General features: G+C 41.3%; 1 protein-coding gene across 1 annotated transcript; it reads left to right on the top strand.

Moving 5' to 3' along the window:
- Positions 1-3018: 3018 nt before the first annotated feature.
- Positions 3019-19477, top strand: cplx2a (complexin 2a; the record flags this gene model as incomplete). The annotated part of the gene is made up of 4 exons (XM_083906356.1): positions 3019-3148; positions 4375-4459; positions 16291-16469; positions 19289-19477. Exons 2-4 carry the CDS (start codon positions 4429-4431, stop codon positions 19475-19477), a joined length of 399 nt encoding a protein of 132 aa, XP_083762482.1. The 5' UTR covers positions 3019-3148; positions 4375-4428.
- Between the last annotated feature and the right edge of the window lie 2375 nt (positions 19478-21852).

The raw sequence follows: 21852 nt of genomic DNA, 5'->3' as shown, positions 1-21852 counted from the left end.
GATTAATTGATGGGAGATGGGAGCAGTTTGAGCTCCCCTCAGCCCTCTGCGTGCTCTCGCTCTCTCGGCCTGACTGCCTCACCCTGTGCAGCAAGGACTGTAAAAGCTTTTGAAATGGTAAGGGCAGAAAAGAAAATTATTTTAAGTGCTCGTGTTTGAGGGTAGCATCTGAAACCAGAGCAGGTCAAAGTGATGAAATGTCATATTGCTTGGATTTGTCACGTTGCTGGAATGGAATAGTTTGCGATCCATAACATCTGTTGCTAATGGCATATTAGGTGTCAGTTGCTGTATGCTTGATTATTGATTTTTTTTTTTTGCCCCCTAGTGGTCAGTTACCTTTTAATATAGCTTCAACAATCAGTGTCAAATTACGAAACACTAGAAATATTACAATTATTAAGCGAAGTAACACTGCGTTTACAAGCATGTTAAAGGCGCCATATGTAAGAATGTGGCCGAAAACAGTTACTACACTCAAATTCAAAACACCGAGGCCTTAGGTTTTGTTTTCTCCGCCATTGTAGCTCAGACGTAACTGGCAACCCGTGGTTGCTTGGCCGCTGAGACTCTACTGAATGCAATGATTGGTAAATGGCGGTAGGTGGCGCCACATGCCAACACATGATTTGCAGTTGGCAAAATATTTTCTTTTAATGTGAATATTTTGGCTGTACTGTTGTTGTTGGTGAGTTCAGTTTGTTAAATGAATATTATTCCTGAGTCCCTGTGACATATTAGGAGGATTTTGCGACCAGTCAGTTTTATTACAGAATGCACCTTTAATTGTTAGTCAGATTACAATCGAGCTAGTCTTAGTCGGACTAGCATACCTGGATAGAGCAAATCATAGTCCGATTACTGATGCATGTATACACTTAGTCGGACTGGAGTTGGACTTTGCGTTCAGCACAAGCACCGAAATGTCCTCCCCGTCCATCACGGTTTGTTTGTCTGTGACATACAGGTCTACAGGAAACTGATTCAATATGCACTAGCTTATAGAGAGACACAGCGATACCGCATGTACTCGGAACCGGTAAATTGTCCGATTGACTGTCTTAGTCAGACTATGGCCTTAGCTGGATTAACCTGGCACAGGGGCGAGTATATATACAAATTAGGGAGCGACAACAAGACACAGGTTAAAGTAATTAGGGTTGGGGCAAGTGATCTAGACGACAAGACAAGAGGATACAAACAGGATGTGTCAAAATAAAAGAGGAAATTCACAAAAAAACACAACATCAATAACAACAAGACAAAAATAAAACCTGTAAAATGAAAGTCCAAATGAAGTCCAAATAAATCGAAACACTTGAACTCAAACGAAGGTCCAGGTTAGGATCGTGACACTCTGTTACTCGATTGTTATTTGTGTTGCTGATGATGATGTATGGTGCACACACTGCAGGTCCTGGTCATTATGCGTGTTGTAATTTGTTGCGACACTATCACCTATCACCTGACTGAAAATACAACAGGTGAGTTCATTAGCAGCATCAGTCCTTTCCATCTTGCCAAGAAAATATATCTTAATGATCAAATCTAGAGAGAGCCGACGGCAAACTGTAGTATAGATCCTAGTATTTAGCATTTTTCAGCCCATTGTTTTGCTTTTACAGCCCACAACACCATTGTGCCACTTCACTCTCCCTGCTCTCATCAGCTTGTTTTTTATTTAAACACAGCACGCCGCCGTCAGCAAAAAGCCAAAATAAACCGCCTGCTCAGCACGAAACAACACGGCTTCAAGGTGCTGAACGTAGGGGGCGTTACGCGGCGACAGAGTACGACAATATTTACAATTTAAACGTTGGCATGAACAAAACTGAAAAAGCAAAAGCAACTATGGATAAAGATAATGACTCAACATGAATACTGACGTTTATCTGCTTCTGTTGGATATGTCAACGGGGCAATTTTTTTTTTTTTTGCTGACCTTGCGAATTCAGCTCGATGTGCTGCCCCCTAGTGTTTAAAAGTCTATACTATGATGCTTTAAATCAGGGGTGTCAAACTCATTTTCACTGAGGGCCACATCAGCATAATGGTTACCCTCAAAGGGCCAGATGCAACTGCCATACAGAATAAATGTAAGCAAATATAATGTAAAATAAAGGTAACTACTACCTACTATAACATATTGCTAAATAACTTTCTGTATTTATTACTTATTCAAGTTACAAATATGATGCATTATAGATGTAACCCGGTCCGCGATGGTGTTTCTTGACACACTAACAGTTTTAAAAGTCTGTATCTGGTCAGGGCAGACCTAACGCAATCGCCATGCATTGTGGGAAATGTAGTTTACGGCCAACGCACGCCTTAAAGCAGCACAGACCTATTTCAAACACAGATTTTTAAGACCAGCTAATCACTCGCTGGCCACATAAAATGACGTGGCGGGCCACATCTGGCCCCCCGGGCCTTGAGTTTGACACATGCTTTAAATTGACACATGAATCAAACACATTTTATTTTGCATGTTGGTCCTCCGGAAACATTGTTAGAGCGATAAACCGATAATAATAATTTTTCCTTTGCATTTTTCTTGGTGCGTACCATAAAGGTTTAAAAAAAAATGTCTATATTAATTTAGCATTTAAATAAATGAGTGTATTATGCAAGAAAAAAAGCAAAATACATGTGGAGAGGTTGATTTTTTTTTCTTGTTCAAGGTCTTTTGCTACAATCATAACTTTTAAGATACTTTTAAAAATAAAAATAAAATTTTCTGTTGAATAGCTCTGGAAACTAAGGAGGAGAAAGCCTCACTTTAGGGTGATATAACAGTCATGCACTCCCCTCCTCGTCCCCCCCCCCCCCCCTCTCCCTCTGCTCGCTCTCATCTCCTCCTGCAGAAACACAGTCTCTTCCTCCGCCGCTGCAGCCCGGCATGTCTGCAAACTGAGAGCCAGAGAGACAGAGTGTTCCCCTCTTCTTCTTCTTCTTCTTCTTCTTCTTCTTTTTTTGAAAAAACACACGCACAACTTGTGTTTCCTTTCTGCCTGACGAGGCGGAGACATAAAGGTGGTTGTTACACTACTGCTGCTGCTGCTGCTGCAACGAGGCTCGGATAGAGAAAAAAAAAAAAAAAAAAAAAAAAAACAGACTTGGAGGAGGAGAAGGATATCAGAACAAGGTAAACCATGTTCGTACAATCTGTGAGACACGGATGCTTGGTGAGCGGCTTTACTGTACGGGACGGGATGGAGATGATGATGATGATGATGATGCGGGGGGCTCGTGCACTTGGTGCAGGATGCTGAAAGGCTACATTAGAACCGCGCGTGCATGCAGAGAACATAGTTCTGGACGCAGGGGTACATGCGTGGAGGGTTAGGCAGAAACAAGTGGAACAGTGTCGACAGTGGAACGGCTCCATTCTGCTGTAAATTGCGACGAAATCCGCTGCACCGCTGCAGCAGGTGCAGTGAGTTAATAGTGGAAGGGTTCACGTGAGGAGAAAGTGATGCTGCTGCGGATGATGATGATGATGATGATGATGGTGGTGGTGAAGGGTGAAGGAGGAAGGGGAGCAGGAAACGGTGCAGATTCGACTTTGGGTGAAGGAAATGACTGACAATCATGAAAAAGATCGTCGAATCTGTAATCACACTGCAAGTTTGCAAGAGATTCCTTCCCCCCCCCCCCCCCCCTGCATGGATCTTCTCTTCAGATGTTGTGAGAATGCAGCAAAACTAAAACGTGGGCTGAAAAGAAGCACACTGTGCCTTAAGTCACTCCAAACTTGGTTTTGATTTTGCACTCCATGACAGAAATGATGTTATCGTTATATCTTTGACACATCTTTGATTGCCCTGTAATGGTGTGAAAACTCACCTCATGCACATGTGTCACAAAGTGACATGCATTCAGCAGCCACAGTGTCACAATAAGACCCAGTGTCTATGGTCACTCATGCAAAACATGAGAAAGAGTCCTATAATAATGCATTGCTCGTATTTGTATTGCTCCCCTTCGATGTAATGTATTCTCTCGGGGTCATTTCCACCGACGATACATCACATGTGGCCCGGGCAGCGTCAGCAGAAACGCACACACACACACACACAAAAAGATGGAGTGCGGTTGTAAATCGAGGGCGCAGGTGCCCCAGCATAACTCGGGACGTGGTGTGGTACTGGAGGGCGACTAAAACAGTACTTTGAGTGGGTATAATTAAAGTCACACTACAAAAGGAAGTAGGATTCAATATTCTAACTGTATATGAAGATGGCAAAATAGGTCTTTTGGTGGGTCTTCTTTTGTCCCCCGTCCCATCGAAACTCTTGTCCATGAATGATTGAAACACCCCTTACAGCTTTGTGTTGTCTCTGTCCCCCCCCCCCCCCCCCCCGGCTGCAGCTCTGCCCTTGACGACGTGACCACCGGAGGAAGAGAACACAGAACTGCTTCATCATGAATTTTGTAATGAAAGCTGCGATGGGAGGTGAGTAGTCCGCCGGACGGGGGGTTGGGGGTTGGGGGTTGGTGGGGGGGTTTTGATTTAACGGCACTGCAGTGCAAAGGATTTAAAGAGCTGCTCGCCCATCGGTGGCAGCAGTGCTGCTGTAACGCTATCCCAGTCCTGGGGACTCGAGAGAAGCAATAATAATCCACCCTGACCTTCACATCTGACTCCATCAACCACCACGTTCCTTCTCTCCTCCACCTCTGTGCATTGAAACATCCCTTAGGTCACATCATAACTTATTAAAAATCCTCGTCTTTGACAACGGCCAGGACGGGAATTATCGGAAACACTGGTTCACATCAGATGTTTGGACTGATGCAGATGAAATTGGACACTGGCAGCAGCAGCAGCAGTGCAGTGAAGTGAAGTGACCTCTTTATTTTTTTGTTAAACTTTGATCTTGATGCACCTTTTAGACGAGTTTGCATTGTCTCTCCTCCTGCTTCTATTATTTCAGGCATGAGCGATAGAGAATAGCTATTTTGCCAGGAATAATGACTCCGGTTTTTTTTTCCACGTGACTTTTGCACTTTAAAGCCTTTGAGTATTATCCTTAAGAATATGATCTCAGCGATTATTGGCCCACTCATTAGTTCTCATTATAGCTCTGTAATTCAGCCTCGTCGCTCAGTGGGGGATGAGCTGATCCTGTCCGGTGGTTTTTTTTTTCGGAGGCGGTAGCTGGTTACAGTTGGGGCGTGGAGTCAAAGCGGCAGCGCGGAGCACTCTCCTCATTGGGATGCAGAGGATGCAACCGCTGCCTCACTCTGCATAGCCGCTGTGTGCGGGCGTGCATGTGCGAGCGCGCGCGCGTGCGCCGTGAATTCTTAAATCAACTGCATTGCATTGGAGGCCGGCTTTACTCTGCAGAAGTCTTTCAACACTCTGCCTGCAGACTTTATGAATACATTTACCAGAGCGAGTGTTTGCATGCGTATGTCTGTACTCTGCTGCAGATATTTTATACAACTATATACCGTGTGTGTGTGTGTTTATACTTCTTTAACCTCTTTAGGACCTTCTTTGGCATAAACACCGACCTTGTCAGGACCGGTAGTCCTAATGAGGTAGAAGCTAATTTCTGAGGAACTGGTTAAGATTTGAGTTGAACTGTGGTTAAGTTAAGTTAAGGTTAAGGTAAGTATTTAACTGGTTATGGTGTAGGTTGGGGATGATGCTTTGTTTGAGCTGTCCAAATGAAAGGAAGTCGAAGATTCAAACCTATCTTCGTGTGGACATTGTGGTCGGTTAATTAATGGCCTCTTTAGGGTTGGGGTTAGGCATTTCGTTGTGATGGTAAAGTTGCGAGAGAATGCATTATATCCACGAGTGTCCTCACTTTAGAGTGTTGTACACTCTTAGTAATAAAAGTGCTAAGTAGAACCATATAAGGTTCTTCGGCTTGTCCTCATAGGAGAACCCTTTTTGGCTCCAGGTAGAACCTTTTTATAAAGGTTCAACCTGGAGCCATTTTGGAGGGTTCCACCAAGAACCCTTTTAAAATCCTTTATTCAAGAAAGGGGTTTTAAAGGGTTCTCTGGATCAAAATGGTTCTTACTGGAACCATTAGTGTTACCAAGAACCCTTGAAAACCCCCTTTCTTCAGGAAAGGGTTTTTCAGAAATGGTTCCAGGTAGAACCTCAGCCCTTGTAGAAGGACCCTTTTGGAGCGGGTGTGGGTGTGCTGCGTCTCCAGGCAAGATGAATTATAGAGGCTGCAGATCAGAGTATAGATTTTTATGCATGAGAAGGTGAGACAGTAAGAAACGGAAAAAAGTTAAATGGCGTCGATATTACGGCGTGTGACTAATGTGAACGGACACACACGGTTCTATTATAAGGTTTTTCGAACGTATGTTGTGATTTGTACCAATAAATGAATTGGACCTGTTCGGGATGATAAATCTGCCGTTCTTATCGGAGTCCTCCTGGGACGCGGTGACCTCCCCTTCCCCAGAATGGTCTGCAGAAGTGCTGACGGTGTCACTCTGTCACTCCCTGGGGGGGGGGGATCAGATAATGACATAAACCAATCAGCCAGGTAATTAATCAGCTAAACTACTGTGTCCATCTGGCTGACAGAGCCTGCCAGTCAATACATCGATGCTTGTGAAATATTCTTTAATCAATTACGCTGCATTATTGAAGGCGCCCGTGATTTAGCGATCTGAACCCGTCAAACGCTGGCAGGATCAATATTCACGCGTCGTTCTTACTTCTTTCTGTGCTTCCTGGCTTTTGTCTTAATTAGCTTTTTTGGTTTAGGATCAAAACACACACAAAAGTATTAACCCACGCAACATAATTTCACGTTATAAATAGACATTTTCATTACATAGAACATTACAAGAAATGGCCCCGACATCTGCTAAAAGAACGGGTCACAAGATTTAATCGATATCGCCGACCCGGCCACACAGGAACTGTCGTGATTCATTTTTACGCCCCCCACAGCCGTCAGTCTGCTCGGCTTTCAGTGATCAGTCTGTGATTTCCACATTCAACTGATACTCAAACATGAACCCCATACCAGTGTCCATTAGCAGGACACTGAGAGACCATCTGACCGTACATCTGGTCATTATTCCTGCAGAGTCGGTGTAAAACCCAACCATCCACTGTCCGGAGCGAACAGCTGGCTGTGTGCACGGAAAAAATAATGAACATTTTCCATTTTTCCATAGCAAAGTCGAATATGCCGATGACATTAAGACGGTGAACAATCACTGTCACACACACTGTGTCCATATCCTACTCCTTCGTGTTCAGTTTGTTATCAAATGACGACAGAGACGATCTGAAATATCCGTTTACACACAAAAACGTAGTCGTACGACTGTGACAAACATGCTGCAGCTTTAAGCTTAACCTAGTGATGCAACCTGTGTCGATAAATCATTCCTTGAGCTATTATTAACATGATAGAATGGAGCTGACGTATGGCCTGTTGTTATCGTCACCATCGAGCTAGCTACAGTGAGGATTAGTAGGCTAATACGCTTCTGGAACAAAGCCTATGTGCTGCTTTTGCACCAAATTTTGCATTCAGAAATCTCGATGGTTCCGTTGTGGATTAGTGCGCTAACTAATCATCCAAGGCACAGCGACATTGTGGAAAAACTAAGTGATGTTTAACCGTGATGATTCAGCCTCGGGACCCACGGTTGGTGTAGCGGTTAAAAAAAACCCCCAGGTTCTCCGGGTTTGAGCCCCCATTGGAACAACTTTGAGTTGGAACAAGGGCCTTTCTGCAAGGAGTTTGTGGGTATTCTCCGGGTTTTCCGGCTTCCTCCCACAGTCCAAAAACTTGCAATATGGGGATTAGGTGAATTGGTCACTCGTAATTGACCGTTGGCATGAGAGTGAGAGTCAATGGTTCTTTGTGGCCCTGCGACGGACTGGCGAGCTATCCAGGGTGTACCCCGCCTATCGCCCTCTGTCAGCTGAGATAGGCACAGCACCCCTCCGGTGGAGGATAAAGTGGTAGAAATGGATGGATTGGATGGATGGATTCAGCCTCACAGCCAAAGCAAAAAACCAAATGTAATGTCTTGGAAATACACATGTGGTATAATAATTTGTCTTGTTGTGAGGTCAAAAATAATCATATAATGTACAAATCCTTTTTGTTCTGGACTGTGTCACATATTTACTGACTGAATGTTTAACAGTGTAGCTCCACAACTGGAGCTCATGTGAGTCTACAGAAATCTGTTTCGGCTTGTACAGTGAGGATTAGTAGGCTAATAAGCTTCTGGAACAAAGCCTCTGTGCTGCTTTTGCACCAAATTTTGCATTCAGGAATCTTGGAATTGGATCGGAGTTTGAGTGAAGCGAGTTCTTTGCCGCTGACTCGGCACATCTGCACTCCCAGAAGCGACAGAGAGGCAGGGCTGTCAAATGAGGAGTTACGTATGACGCTCCATCAAACCACAAAGGCCTCGCGCAGCAGTGAACGGACGAGTAGAAAAGTCACCATCGCAGCCTCTGTAAGTCAGTGGTTGATTTCAATTTTCCTGAGTGGTCCAAGTCAGAGGCCAATCTGTTACATCTTGTACGTTTTCACCGAAATAAATCATTCATTTGAATTTCTCAGTAATTTATTCGTGTTTTATGCACGATTAGAATAAAAAGGACTTGGCTGGAGTAAAGATAGGGACAGCTATAGTAAATAAAGATACAGTCATGAAGAGAATATTTCTCCCGGCTGACACCAGGAGTGGTAAAAAAAAAGTATGTGCTCTCTGGATAAAAGACTGTGTTGACGTTTCTTAAAATAGCTTCTGACAGTGAACGGCCTCGTCTTGACTAAAGATTTATGGCACACTCTAAGTAAAAACAAAACGTGTTTAATATTTTATCCTTCCAGAGGCTACAGTGACAGTCGTAGCCCCCAACACAAACTCAGCGTCTTTCTTTTCCATTTTGGAGAACAAAGCCAAAATAAATGCGCTTGTGAAAGGCAATTATGAGAAGGTTTTCACTGCAGCTCACTATAGATAAGACAGGAGAAGAGATGAGCTGGAGACGACCTTTACCACGACCTCAATGCCTTGCATGTTTTTTTTTGGTTTTTTTAATAACTGCTCGTCCTGAATAGCAAATAGAACTGACAAATCAACGAAGGTAAATATTGATACTAAAAAGGCTGGGGGATCAAAACAAACAAAAAGCATAGCGTTTGAACAATGTTGAAGGCTATCAGGTATTCTAGTTTTTTGCTTTCACGACAGTACGTTTTATTTACGGTGGCCCTGAGGTGCAAAACATCACAAACACAAATGCAAAACAAACAACACAAACGCAAAACACAAACGCAGAGCAAAAAACACAAATGCAAAACAAAAAGCAAAAAACAAGAAACACAAAACAACAAATGCAAAACAAAAAACACAAATGCAAAACAAAAAGCAAAAAACAAAAAACACAAAACAACAAATGCAAAACAAAAAACACAAACGCAAAACAAAAAAACACCAACGCAAATGAAAAAACACAAACGCAAATCACAAAACGCAAAAACACAAATGCAAATTACAAAACACAAGCTTAGTTAATGTTTTTGTTTTCTGCTTTTGTGTTTTTTGCTTTGCATTTGTGTTTTTGCGTTTGTGTTGTTTGTTTTGCATTTGTGTTTTTTGTTTTGCATTTGTTGTTTTGTGTTTCTTGTTTTTTGCTTTTTGTTTTGCATTTGTGTTTTTTGCTCTGCGTTAATGTTTTGCACCTCAGGGCTACTGTATTTTATCATACAGTGCTCGCTGAAGTTGGATAAAAAAAAAAAAAATTAATTAAATACATCCTTCGCCTCAACTCCTCAAATTACGCACACATTCATGCACTCAACAGCTTATGAATCACAAGATCATATGCGGTTTGACAATTAACCCAGATTTAATAAATGTTTTATTTAACCACTTAAAGAATACATTGTAGAATATTTCCTCCAATGAGGTAAAAGGACTTTGAATATAAGAGCGGAAGAGCAGGATTTCAACATAAGATCTTTGTGTGACACATCACATCAGATGGAAATGCACACATTTGTTCAAGGGCATTATGCATTGAGGCGCGAAATGTGTAAATAAATGTGCATGCATCAGTAGAATCTGACTACGATTATCATTTTTGCCTGACCAAGGCCAGTTTAAACCAGTCGTGATCGACCTCAACCGTCCATTTTATTCTGGAACTTATGAATTTATGAGCCGAGGAGCAAAAACTGGCACTTCATCACAGCAATGGCATATTAATTAAATTGTTATCCTTAAGAAACCCTTTATAGGGAAAATTGATGTATAAATTAAAAATGATTTCCACTCAGGGAACAGACAGCAGACCAGACTTTCCACCACATCCATGATCCATACTTCTCTTTCCTTTTCTTTTATTTCTAATGCTAATTTTTATTTCTAAAGCTAATTTTCAGCTATCTTTAAACCACTTGTAAATGATAATGATTGTACCGAGACTTCCATATCGTCATTATTATAAGCCACTTGTTACCTGGGGATCACACACAGGAACTGCCCTCTAGCGTACCAACCAGTGCACTGCAGCGCTCTTATTCACTTTGTGCAAGATGGCTGCCGCTGTGATGCTTCCCTCTCATGACTGAACTTTAACGTGTTAAAGATCCAACAATCCAACGGGGACAGTTATATATTTGTCAAGTGCTCGTGCTTAGTGAAGCTTTCTCACGCCGGACCGTGCTTTTAAAACATTATGCAGCGCTGCTCCACCAGAGGGGGAATTTCCGCTGACTCAAAGCACAATTGCCACCAATTAGAGCATAAAGAAATGGCGGAAGAAAAGCGCAGAGTCGACCTTCTCCTCCGTTTTTTTTTCCAACGCCTGGACGTCACAGTTTTTTTCTGTTGTAAAATCAGCTCAAGTTTTGCCTGCGATAACTTTTCGCAGGTTTTCTATTTAACAGAGAACATTTCGACTGAAAAGGATTAGAGCAGCGGACTCAAACTCGCGGCCCGGGGGCCACATTCGGCCCGCCAGTCGATGTCCTGAGGCCCTACACTTATTTTGAAATGACAAAATTCCACATTTAATTATATATATAAGCCTATTTAGTGTTTTATTTACAATTGTCTACATGTATATTTTGTGTTGATGCAAATTAGCAGGTAAGTATTGACACTGCTGTCACACAAGCCACGACATACTGTTTAATTTTATACACAAAATACCCTTAAAAGATATTAACACACCTTATCAAACCTATAAACAATGTGTAACACTTACGACCATTGCTTTCTGAGAGACTATCTGCATTGATGCGGCTGTGAGATGATGCACACACGTTTTTCCTTCCGTTTACATTTTTACTTCCTACTTCCGGTTCGGGAGATTTTCAAAATAAAAGCGCTGCAAATACATATAAAGATAGAAAACGGTAAATTAACATTTCAATGTCAGTTTGAGTGTCTTTTAAACATATGAAACATATTCAGGGCAGAACATTTACTTTAAAATGGTGTGCGATGTCAGCCTAAATATTTGTAACGGCAACATCGTGACGGATTATCAAGATATACTTTTAATTCCTAATCACTAAAGCGTTCATTTTTCCAAAATTGTTGGACTTTTTTCACTTGACCTGGCCCCCCCCTGTCCAGACTAGAAGTTCACTGGACCCCAGGTCACTTTGAGGCCCCTGGATTAGAGGGATGACGCGTTTGACCAAAGCGGCGAGGCAAAGTCCAAGTATTGAGAAAACTACAACAATTACAACAACCTAATACAGCGTGTAGGATTAAAAATATGAAGACATTTAAATAGCGTCGCTTATTTCGATGGCTTAGAGCTTAATGGAATAATTCCAGTGTAAAAGGACACTGCCGTATCTTTCACAAACGCTCACAAAGCCGAGGCGGGGGGGGGGGGGGGGGGATCACAGCTCGATATAACTCAAAGCTTTGTCTCTCAGGATCCTCCTCTTTACTCGGGAACAATGATGACCTCAATGTTACACAAAGACTTTGTGAAACCCGACCAAGTTTGTTCAGCGCTGTTGTTCTTAGCGTAGTTAAAAGAGGCACGAGATGGCATCCTGGTGCATGGTAAAGGAATCAGGTTTGACTGGATGTGAGTCATTTATGTATATTTACATCAGGGCGAGTGTTTATATGGGACCTATTCATAGAAATAGAGATAATTCTGGTACCGATCCTGAATCCTGCTTTCACTGTGCCACGTCATCTTACACTGCCTCTGTTAATTGCGCCTGCTCTATTCCGACAGTGGATATTAATGCTCGGCATATCATACATTTTTCCTGCTTCAAGTACAGTTGCTGAATTTTAATTCACTTTTCAGCGTCGGTTGAAATAAATGGATGACAGGAATTCAATTTTCTCCTCCGAGTTATTTCCTAGCAACACAATTAAGCTGCAGTACTCGAGAGGTGCAGAGACGGCGCATAAATGGTCCCGAGTAACACTTGAGCTCTGGTTTGAGCCACTCTCCGTAATGCTGTTTCAATATAAATGTTACCCTTAATGTAAAGTCACACCAAATATGTTGCACATGTAACGTGCGTCATGCATGTGGTTCTCAAAACTTCATCAACATTGAAATAAAGCAGATTTATTACTAATAAGATCATTTTCTGTCTCATCCTCCACCTCTTCCTCCTTAGAGCTTGCATAGAGTGGTCCTATCGCACATATATGTGAGTTATGATCAAAATCTCTCCTCACTGAAGCTCCCGTCAGCCGAGCTGTTTCAGACCGAAATCTCACCCCCAGAAGATGGACTGTAATGTGATTGGCTAGCCTACGAGAGCTTTCCCAACTGTCTTGTGATTGGCCAGGTACCCGGAAGTGACGTAATTAGCACGTCAGCTCTCTGGAATGGTGGATGCACTGCTACTCATTATGAAAACATTGTTTTAGCAATTTTTAAAAATGGCTTCGTCACGACTCCCCGCCACAGTCCTTTTTACGACTTTGACCCAGAGTCGGACCCAGATTTATTACACAATGCACCTTTAAGCTTCCACTAGCATAGTATCTGGTATCAGGTACTGTTTTTTAGTACCTGCTCTGGTGAGTGAGGCGATACTATGCGTGACGTCGGCCAGACTGCCGTCCACTGGAAGAGACGTCCTACGCTTCTGAGAGCTGGTGTGCTAATGATGTCACTGCCGGGTATTGGCCAATCACAAGACAGTTGGGAAGGCTCTACGCTGGCTAGCCAATCACAACACAGTCTGTCTTCTGGTTGGTGAGATTTCAGTCAGAAACATCGCAGCTGAGGAGAGCGTCAGTAAGGAGAGATTTCTCGGTCGGCTCGTTTACAGCAACTAGTAGGGTTTTTGACCATAAAAACAAGTTAATGTATGCAAGTAGACCTCCATAACTCACATATATGTGCAACAGGACCACTCTATGTGAGCTTTAACTAGTCACTTGTTTTTGTCGCGTGTAACACGTAAGTCACGGCAGTTTCATGCAGCCGCGCAATGATGACTCCGCCCACATTGAGTAGGTACGATTTTTGTTTGTTAGTTTTCCCTCGGCTGCTTTTATCAAAAACGCTGACACAGCATCGCCTCAGTTCACCGTTGCCGTCCGAGCTTCCTTTTCTTCTCCCTCAGTCAGATCTAAGTGGCTCGTTAATGCGACCGATCGATCCTTCAGTCGTTTCTTTCATTCCATTTTTATATTTTTTTTCCCCCCCGTCTTCGGATCTAAGGGCGTGGTGCGGCGAGCAGAGCACTGCAGTCCTACACAAACAAATCACTCGTTTGTGTAGCCATCCGTCATCTGTCCTTTCAGGGGGCATTTTGACATTTTCGGGAAAACGCCCTTATTTGATTTTGTTTCGTTGAAATTGAGACGGGGAAGATCAACAGTCTGTGTGAGGCTGTTGCCGGCAGACTTAGCGTAGCTTAGCATGAACAACACAACTTCATACAACCATATCATGTTATTTTGTTATTGATTGTATTATGGGTTGAGTCAATCATTCAAGACAGTACTATATCGTCATCTACAGCATCCAAATGACTTGAAGCTGTATGTATTCTCTTTCCAGACTGAAGTATTGCACTCATCCCTCTCCTCTCCTCTCCTTTCTTCTCCTCCATCTCTCCCATCTTTTACCTCCCTGCTGCATTTTGCTGCACTTCACTTTTATTATGCTGATGAGTCAATACTGGGGGCCAGCTGCAGAGCGAGGGAGTGCTCCGTCTTTCTTCCTCGGTTGCTTGCTCTCTCTCTCTCCTCACATGCCCCCTCGTCTGTTTATCAACCCTTCTTCTTCTCCTCCCATTCTTCATCACTCTTTCCTTCTCTCGTCATTTATCCCACACATTCTTTTCTCCTTCCTCTTATTTGTCACTTTGGTTTTGCCTCCTCCTCTCCATTTTTTTTTTTTTTTTTTTTTTGTTGTCACAGTCTGTCCCTCTCTCTGGTTTCACAGAAACTGCTGGGCAATCTCACTAAGTGCAACAGCTCAGCTAATTGGACACAATCGTTTCTGACAGATTCTCTCCCTCTCCTCATGCATGCATTGGGTTTATCTTTTTGCTGAAGGCTCCCTTCTTCCTCTCCACTCATCTGCTCCGGTCTCTGCCCAAATTCTGCAGACCACTGGATTTTCTATTCATTGTTTTTCCCCCCTTCTGTGATGACAAGTGTACCTGTTTTGTCACTCTTGTTTACAACAGAATCACAATTTTTTTATTTGACCTGTCCTGTCCTGGGATTTGAACCAGCAACCTTTTCAGTTACAAGCCCAATTCCTTTCTGGCACCAGCATTCACTGCTACAATTACTGCTCAACCATGACTGGAATCAACTGGCCTCTAATTTACAGTATGGAACAGTAAAGACCTCTATTACTACTTGACGAGACAACACAGACATCAACACACAACGGTGAACAAAGGAGGCCACCTAGCAGCTCGAGGCCATCCAGCAGCTCTTTTCCTGTTTGATATGAGAATAGGCTATTAAAGAAGCAACGGTCGCAGTAGAATGCTGCTTTTCTTTTGGACCAATCAGCTGACTGTTATGAGTGGAGCCGGTCTAGCTCCACCCCCACATCGTCCATCGTCACCATTACTCCTGTACCCCCAAGGGACGGATACTGAAAAATGGAACTGTTGGGGCCGGTTATTCTGGTACTATTCCAAATGGGAATGCAAAAAAATATGTACCATACCATACCATACTGAACCGTTCCACTAAACGTACTGGTACTTTAAAGATATGCGTAGTGTTTCTGATCAGACTGTGAATAGAAATCTGGACATCACTGATTGGTCACATCAGTGAGTGAAGAGAGTATGTATCATTTGTTGCAGGCAAAAAAGCACTGTAATACAAATGACCACAGCTTTAAAGGTGCATTATGTAATAAAACTAAATCAACTGGCCGTAAAATCCTCCTAATATGTCACAGAGACTCAGGAATGATGTTCATATAACAAACTGAACTCACCAACAACAACAGTACAGCCAAAATATTCGCATTAAAAAAAATCTTTTGCAGACTGCAAATCATGTTTATGTTTTGAAATCATGTTTTGGCATGTGGCGCCACCTACCGCCGTCTACCGATCATTGCAGTCAATAGAGTCTCAGCTGCCAGTTAAGCCTGAGCTACAATGGCGGAGAAAGCGAAACCTAAAAGTCCTTAGTATTTTGAATTTGAGTGTAGTAACCGTTTTTGGCCACATTCTTACATATGGCGCCTTTAAAGAAATTTAATAGATTAAGATGTCCTGCAAAAGCATCTATAGTCAACTTTTTAAAAGTAAAATTCGTAAAATAATTATTTTAAATAGTGCTGGGCCCGTTAACGGCGTCAATGTTAAGGCTTTTTCCATGACGATTGACTGGAAAAAGACGCGCGTGACGTCATGTTTACGTGACTCCCGGTTGCTAAAATTAGTCTTTAAACGGCGCTAAACAAGCTAAACGAGCTAACTGGTAAACAGTGCCTGTGGCCTTTTTTTACGGTCAGTCGTCATGGAAAAGCGTCATGCGTTGTGCCCAGCACTAGTTTTAAACAAAGAGAACATTTCAATAAATTGACCATATTACATGAAATACGTGCAAAATAGTAGTGTCAAGAATAATTGTGTCAACACTAGGTCATCCTGTAACAACCATGAAACGATAAATCCCTGGTGTTATGAATGGTGAAAATGGACAGTTATGGTACTTGAGGATTTTATCCAAGGTTTGTAATGTATGCCTCTTCCCCAAAAAGATCCATTTACCTTCATGTTTGAAATGTCAATTCTGTCTCCTAATCGCTCACTTGCGCTCAACTCTTTTCGGCAGGTGGACCTCCTGATGTGGGCAAAATGCTGGGAGGAGAGGAGAAGGAGGAGGACCCCGATGCAGCGAAGAAAGAGGAGGAACGACAGGAGGCACTGAAGCAGCAGGAGGATGAGAGGAAGGCCAAATATGCCAAGATGGAGGCAGAGAGGGAAAATCTTAGGCAAGGCATCAGGGACAAGGTATGTTGACAGATGACTTTCGAACTAATCTACTCACCAGCTGAAATACACAACCATTACAATAAAAAACCCTGCAAAAAAAGATCAACAATAAATGTGAATAGAACAATAAAAACTTAAAGAATACAAACTTTTTTATTACTCACATCCACGCTTGATGATTTTGGATACCGATGTGTCTTTTGATGTTTGTGCAGCATCGAAGTCTTCATATCTTTGCTGCATGACAAAAGACATTAATCTCTGACTAACCTGTGTTTGAAATTGATCTATTTGTGTTTGCTTTTATGCTATTTTTATATTTTCCCAAGGTAATAAGATAAGAGTGTAGTGGACTGGGGAGGAGCTGTACAAAACTGAGAGATATTTAAAGGCGCCATATGTAAGAATGTGGCCAAAAACGGTTACTACACTCAAATTCAAAATACAGAGGTACAGCCAAAATGTTTGCATTAAAAAAAATATTTTGCAGATCGCAAATCGTGTTTATGTTTTGAAGTCATGTTTTGGCATGGGGCGCCACCTACTGCCCGTATACCAATCATTGCAGTCAGTAGAGTCTCAGTTGCCGAGGGGTTGCCAGTTACGTCTGAGCTACAATGGCAGGAGAAAAGGAAACCTAAAAGACCTCGGTATTTTGAATTTGAGTGTAGTAACCGTTTTTGGCCACATTCTTACATATGGCGCCTTTAAAGTAGATTAAAAAAAAAAAAAACATTAATTAAAGGTGCATTTTGTAATAAATCTAAATCAACTGGCCATAAAATCCTCTTAATATGTCACAGAGACAGTAATAATGTTCATATAACAAACTGAACTCACCAACAACAACAGTACAGCCAAAATATTTGCATTAAAAAATATATTTGGCAGACTGCAAATCATATTTATGTTTTGAAATCATGTTTTGGCATGTGGCGCCACCTACCGCCGTCTACCGATCATTGCAGTCAATAGAGTCTTAGCCGCCGAGCAACCACGGGTTGCCAGTTACGTCTGAGCTACAATTTTTGAATTTGAGAGCAGTAACCGTTTTTGGCCACATTCTTACATATGGCGCCTTTAAAGTAGATTAAAAAAAACAAAAAAACATGATTAATTAAGATCAATGTGATTTCTTAGGGTTGTTGAAGTCTATATTTAGAATGAAAAAGTATTAATCATGGATTAATAATAGCAGCTCAAATGAATCATGCTTCTCTCTGAAGCCTAAAACTCAACATTCAGGCATTTCTTCGATATTTTGAGTCTAAATATGACATTCTGTTCTTTGAGTTCAGCAGCAGTTAGTGTTGGTTCATATACAGACGCTGTTTGGTTTGTTCTTCCTTTCACAATTGTCAGGCTGTGGAGTAAGAGTGAGGGTTAATGGCTGCAGTGTTACCACTTCACCACATAGACAGCGTGAAAGACAGGCAACCTGCGGGTCGGCGCAGGTCTCAGGAGGAATACAGTAGATCCATGTTATAAAAAAGCTGAACTCCTCAGATCCACTATTCTCCTTAAGTTCTCCCAGATGACAACAAAGAAGAGCCGGGAACAACTCCCAAAGCGCTCGTTACTGAAAGGTTTCAGTCGCCTCCTCCACGGTTGTTTCCTAACGTAGCGAAAACTGAGAGAAACGTTGATATCACTTCAAAACCACAGCATGGCATCTATAAATCTGCTCAATCCAGTTATTCTGGGGAAATGTAATGATTCTGAATAATTGATGAATTCCGCCTATGGTAATATGGAAGATGGATTGATTCCCCATTTTCTCAGAATAGATTTTGTGGGGGAAAAATATGACAATTTTATTTTTTTTACTGTTTGCTAATAGACGAGAACAAACGATGGGGAAAGATAAAGGTTGAGCAGCTGCACATAATAAAAGGATATCACCTCGGGGTAGTGTCTACAAAGAATTATTTGTTTAATCATGAGGTTTAATAAGGTTATTTTAATGTATTTACCATTTAGAATGTGCTCCTTTTCCATGATGACGATCGGAAAAAGTACTTTCTGTGACTTGCAGTACCTAGAGTGGCCACTAGAGCAAAATCCCATTACAGCCATAGTTCACCATTTCTGACCCGACTCAACTCCATTGTGTAACAATTGGATTAACAACCGATAAGTAAGTTTGTATAGTGTATAACTGCTTTAAAATAAAATAAAAACCTAATTTGGCCTTAGCGTAGGTCGTCCAAAGGAACGCATTGACTGTTCTATTTTTGTCAGGTAACGGAACACAAAGCTTCAGTTCACCAGAATTCAGCAGGAGCAGGACAGGAAGTGAAACAGCGTTCATGGGTCTTTTTCAGAATAAAAGCCCCAATGTTGCAGTGGAATCCTGGGGTTTTGCGTCCATCGCAGCACAATTCGACAACAGCAACTGTCGTCAGAGTGGAAGACGACAGTTTAAATTCCACAATGTGCGGATCTCAGCGGCTCTGTTATTGTTGTAAATTAGACTGTGTACAACAAGCTCCTGCTGTGGGGAGGACGTAGACGTATGTGTACATTTACGGCTCACATATTAAAAAAATGTCTGGTTTAAATCGGACTCGGGCTCGGGTCGGGCTTGATTTTTTGGGCCCGATCTAAGCTCTAGAAGCAGCCCAGGTCACCGGGAAGCCACGGTTGCTAGGCGGAAGTTCCATTGTGCACGTAGCCTATATGAACACACGCAAGAACGGATGTGATCACTTGCAATCTATAATGTGAACAGATTCTGATCGGATATCCGATTTGGGCTGCGGTCTAAATGTTGATACACTGACAGCAAATGAAACCTCTGTTTTTCCAACATCTCCATTTCTTTGTTTGACCACCAGTACGGCTTGAAAAAGCGCGAGGTCGAGGCTGAGGCGGCAGCCGCCGAAGAAGAGCCCGGCGCTGGCAGCTTGACCCGGCCTAAGAAACTTGTGCCGGCCGGCTGCGGTGACGAGGAAGAGGAGGAAAGCATCATGGACACAGTGATGAAATACCTGCCAGGCCCTCTGCAAGATATGCTGAAGAAGTAGGCTAGCTAGCTAGCTAATGCTAACATTATCTTGCTTAGTTCATAGGCTACATTGACATGGTTGGCTTTAATCCAGGTTTGTTTTCCATCCACATGTACTGTAAGAGCAAAAAGATAACAAAGTAAGTTATATACGACGTTTTTATGGCGGGGAAATCAGCCGTGAAGCAGCCGTGTGAAGCGCAGCCTTTAGACTAAGCTGGCTAACAACATTTGGCCGAGTGAACGTTAGCTTGACTGATGTTAACGTTAGCTAGGTTACACTTCGGAAGCTAACAGCAAGCAGCGGGGCTAAAGACACAATACTCAACAGTTTCGTCTTCCTATTCCGAGAAATTTTAAGACTCCTTTTTCTCTCTCTCTCTTCTCTGCCGTAGCTGCAAAGTCGTCTGTGAAATAGTATCGCCACAGTCACTCAATTTGTACATAAATTAATTATAACACGTAAAGGCCCCAAAATGTGGGCAAACAATCATACAAATATTATATGAAATTACATTAACTGTGTGTCTGTCTCTAAAATATCAAAAATATGTGATAACTTGATAAGCCATATTTGAATGAGGAAATTTAAAGACTACTGTTGTGTGCTCCTAAAACTACTGTCCTGTGTTCGACCACGTCTGAAATTTATGTAAAGCCTTTTGCACACATTGTTACACATTCACTGTAAAACTTGTCGTCTATCCACTTGACACGTCTACAGTGCCCAAACATCGAATTGTAATAACATTCATGTAGTGTAGTGTTTAAAAAAAAAAAGAAAAATGTTTCTATTCCCCCTGTTCTGTACGTTTCCTTCTTGTCTTGCATGCCATTTGTCTGGACAAGTTTGTTGTGTGACTATGTGCAAACCCGACGTCCCTTTGTCCTCTTTATCATGCAAAAAAGAAAAAACGAAAAAAAAGAAATATTAAGGCAATAAATCCTAGGTTTGAGTGTGTTTTCACTACTTTGTCAATATAAGCATTAATAATATTAGTGATAGGAAAAAAAAAAAAAGACACGTATGCCTCCAGGATATGTAATTTACAGAGTTGCAGGGTTTTCTGTTTTGTTCGTGTCGATCATGAATGATCACGTAGCCGTTCGTTCGACACGCGACTCTTTCAGCCATAATTACAAAGCTTACAGTATATACTATAACTATCAGGATGAGGGGAAACGTGGAAAGGAACTGAAATAGTACATTTAAGTATGTGTTAAGGTAATTTCTGATCATGAGATAGAGATGGCTTTCCCTCAGTACACAAACATGCACATGGGCACTCGCGCAAATAAAGTGAATACTTTAGTCCGGCTTTTGATTGAGTTCCACTTTGTTTTTCTTAATAAAAAAAACAAAAAAACAATGATGTGAAAACGTGCTCCATTTGGTTGTGGTGATTGCTGGTTTAAGAGTGACAATTAAAACACTGAAGGTGACGTGGAATGCCATGAGCAATAAAGGATTATCATGTATATTTCTGCCTGATATTCAATAAAAACTTAAAATCTTGTTCACAGACATTAAATAAAAGTGTTATCCTCTTTCTTTCAATGATATTGAAAAAAAAAGACAGCACAGAAGTTTACAATGACATGCACGAGTCCTGGTATTGTGGAGTTAAATTAGCGACAAAGCCTCAGACAAAATCAGTGATTCGAGTAGCATATTGAATAAAAATGTAAGGGACGAATAGAAGTAATCTCGACAACCTGTGATTCTACACTGCATCATTTCATGATTAACAACATATTGTATTGCTAAATTTCTGAGATTCCCATTTGCCGTGTGCGTACGTTAATGTTCATTGCTATGATAAACATTTTTTGTGACAAATTCAGTCTTGATATATATATACATGCATACATATACATATATACATACACACACACATAAATATATACGTATATACACACATATAGACATATAAAGACACATACATATATATACCTATCATCTTTATAAACAAGCCATTTGCGTGAACAACGTATTTAATATATGTATAGATATACACGTGTGTATACATATGCTGTATGTACATATACATACATACATACATGTACATATACATAAATATACATACATACATATCCTGTATGTACATATACATACATACATATATGTACATATACATACATATATACATAAATATACATACATATATATACACATATACATACATATAAACATATACATATATACACACACATATACATATATACACACACATATACATATACATATATACACACACATATACATATACATATATATACATATATATATATATATACATACATATATATATACATACATATCTACACATATATACATATCTATATATATATATAGATATATACATATCTATATATACACATTTTTTTGTTGTT

Source organism: Microchirus variegatus (genome assembly GCF_963457635.1).
Source record: "Microchirus variegatus genome assembly, chromosome: 19".
NCBI classification, from domain to species: Eukaryota; Metazoa; Chordata; class Actinopteri; order Pleuronectiformes; family Soleidae; genus Microchirus; species Microchirus variegatus.
This window is presented reverse-complemented; position numbering and strand designations above follow the sequence as displayed.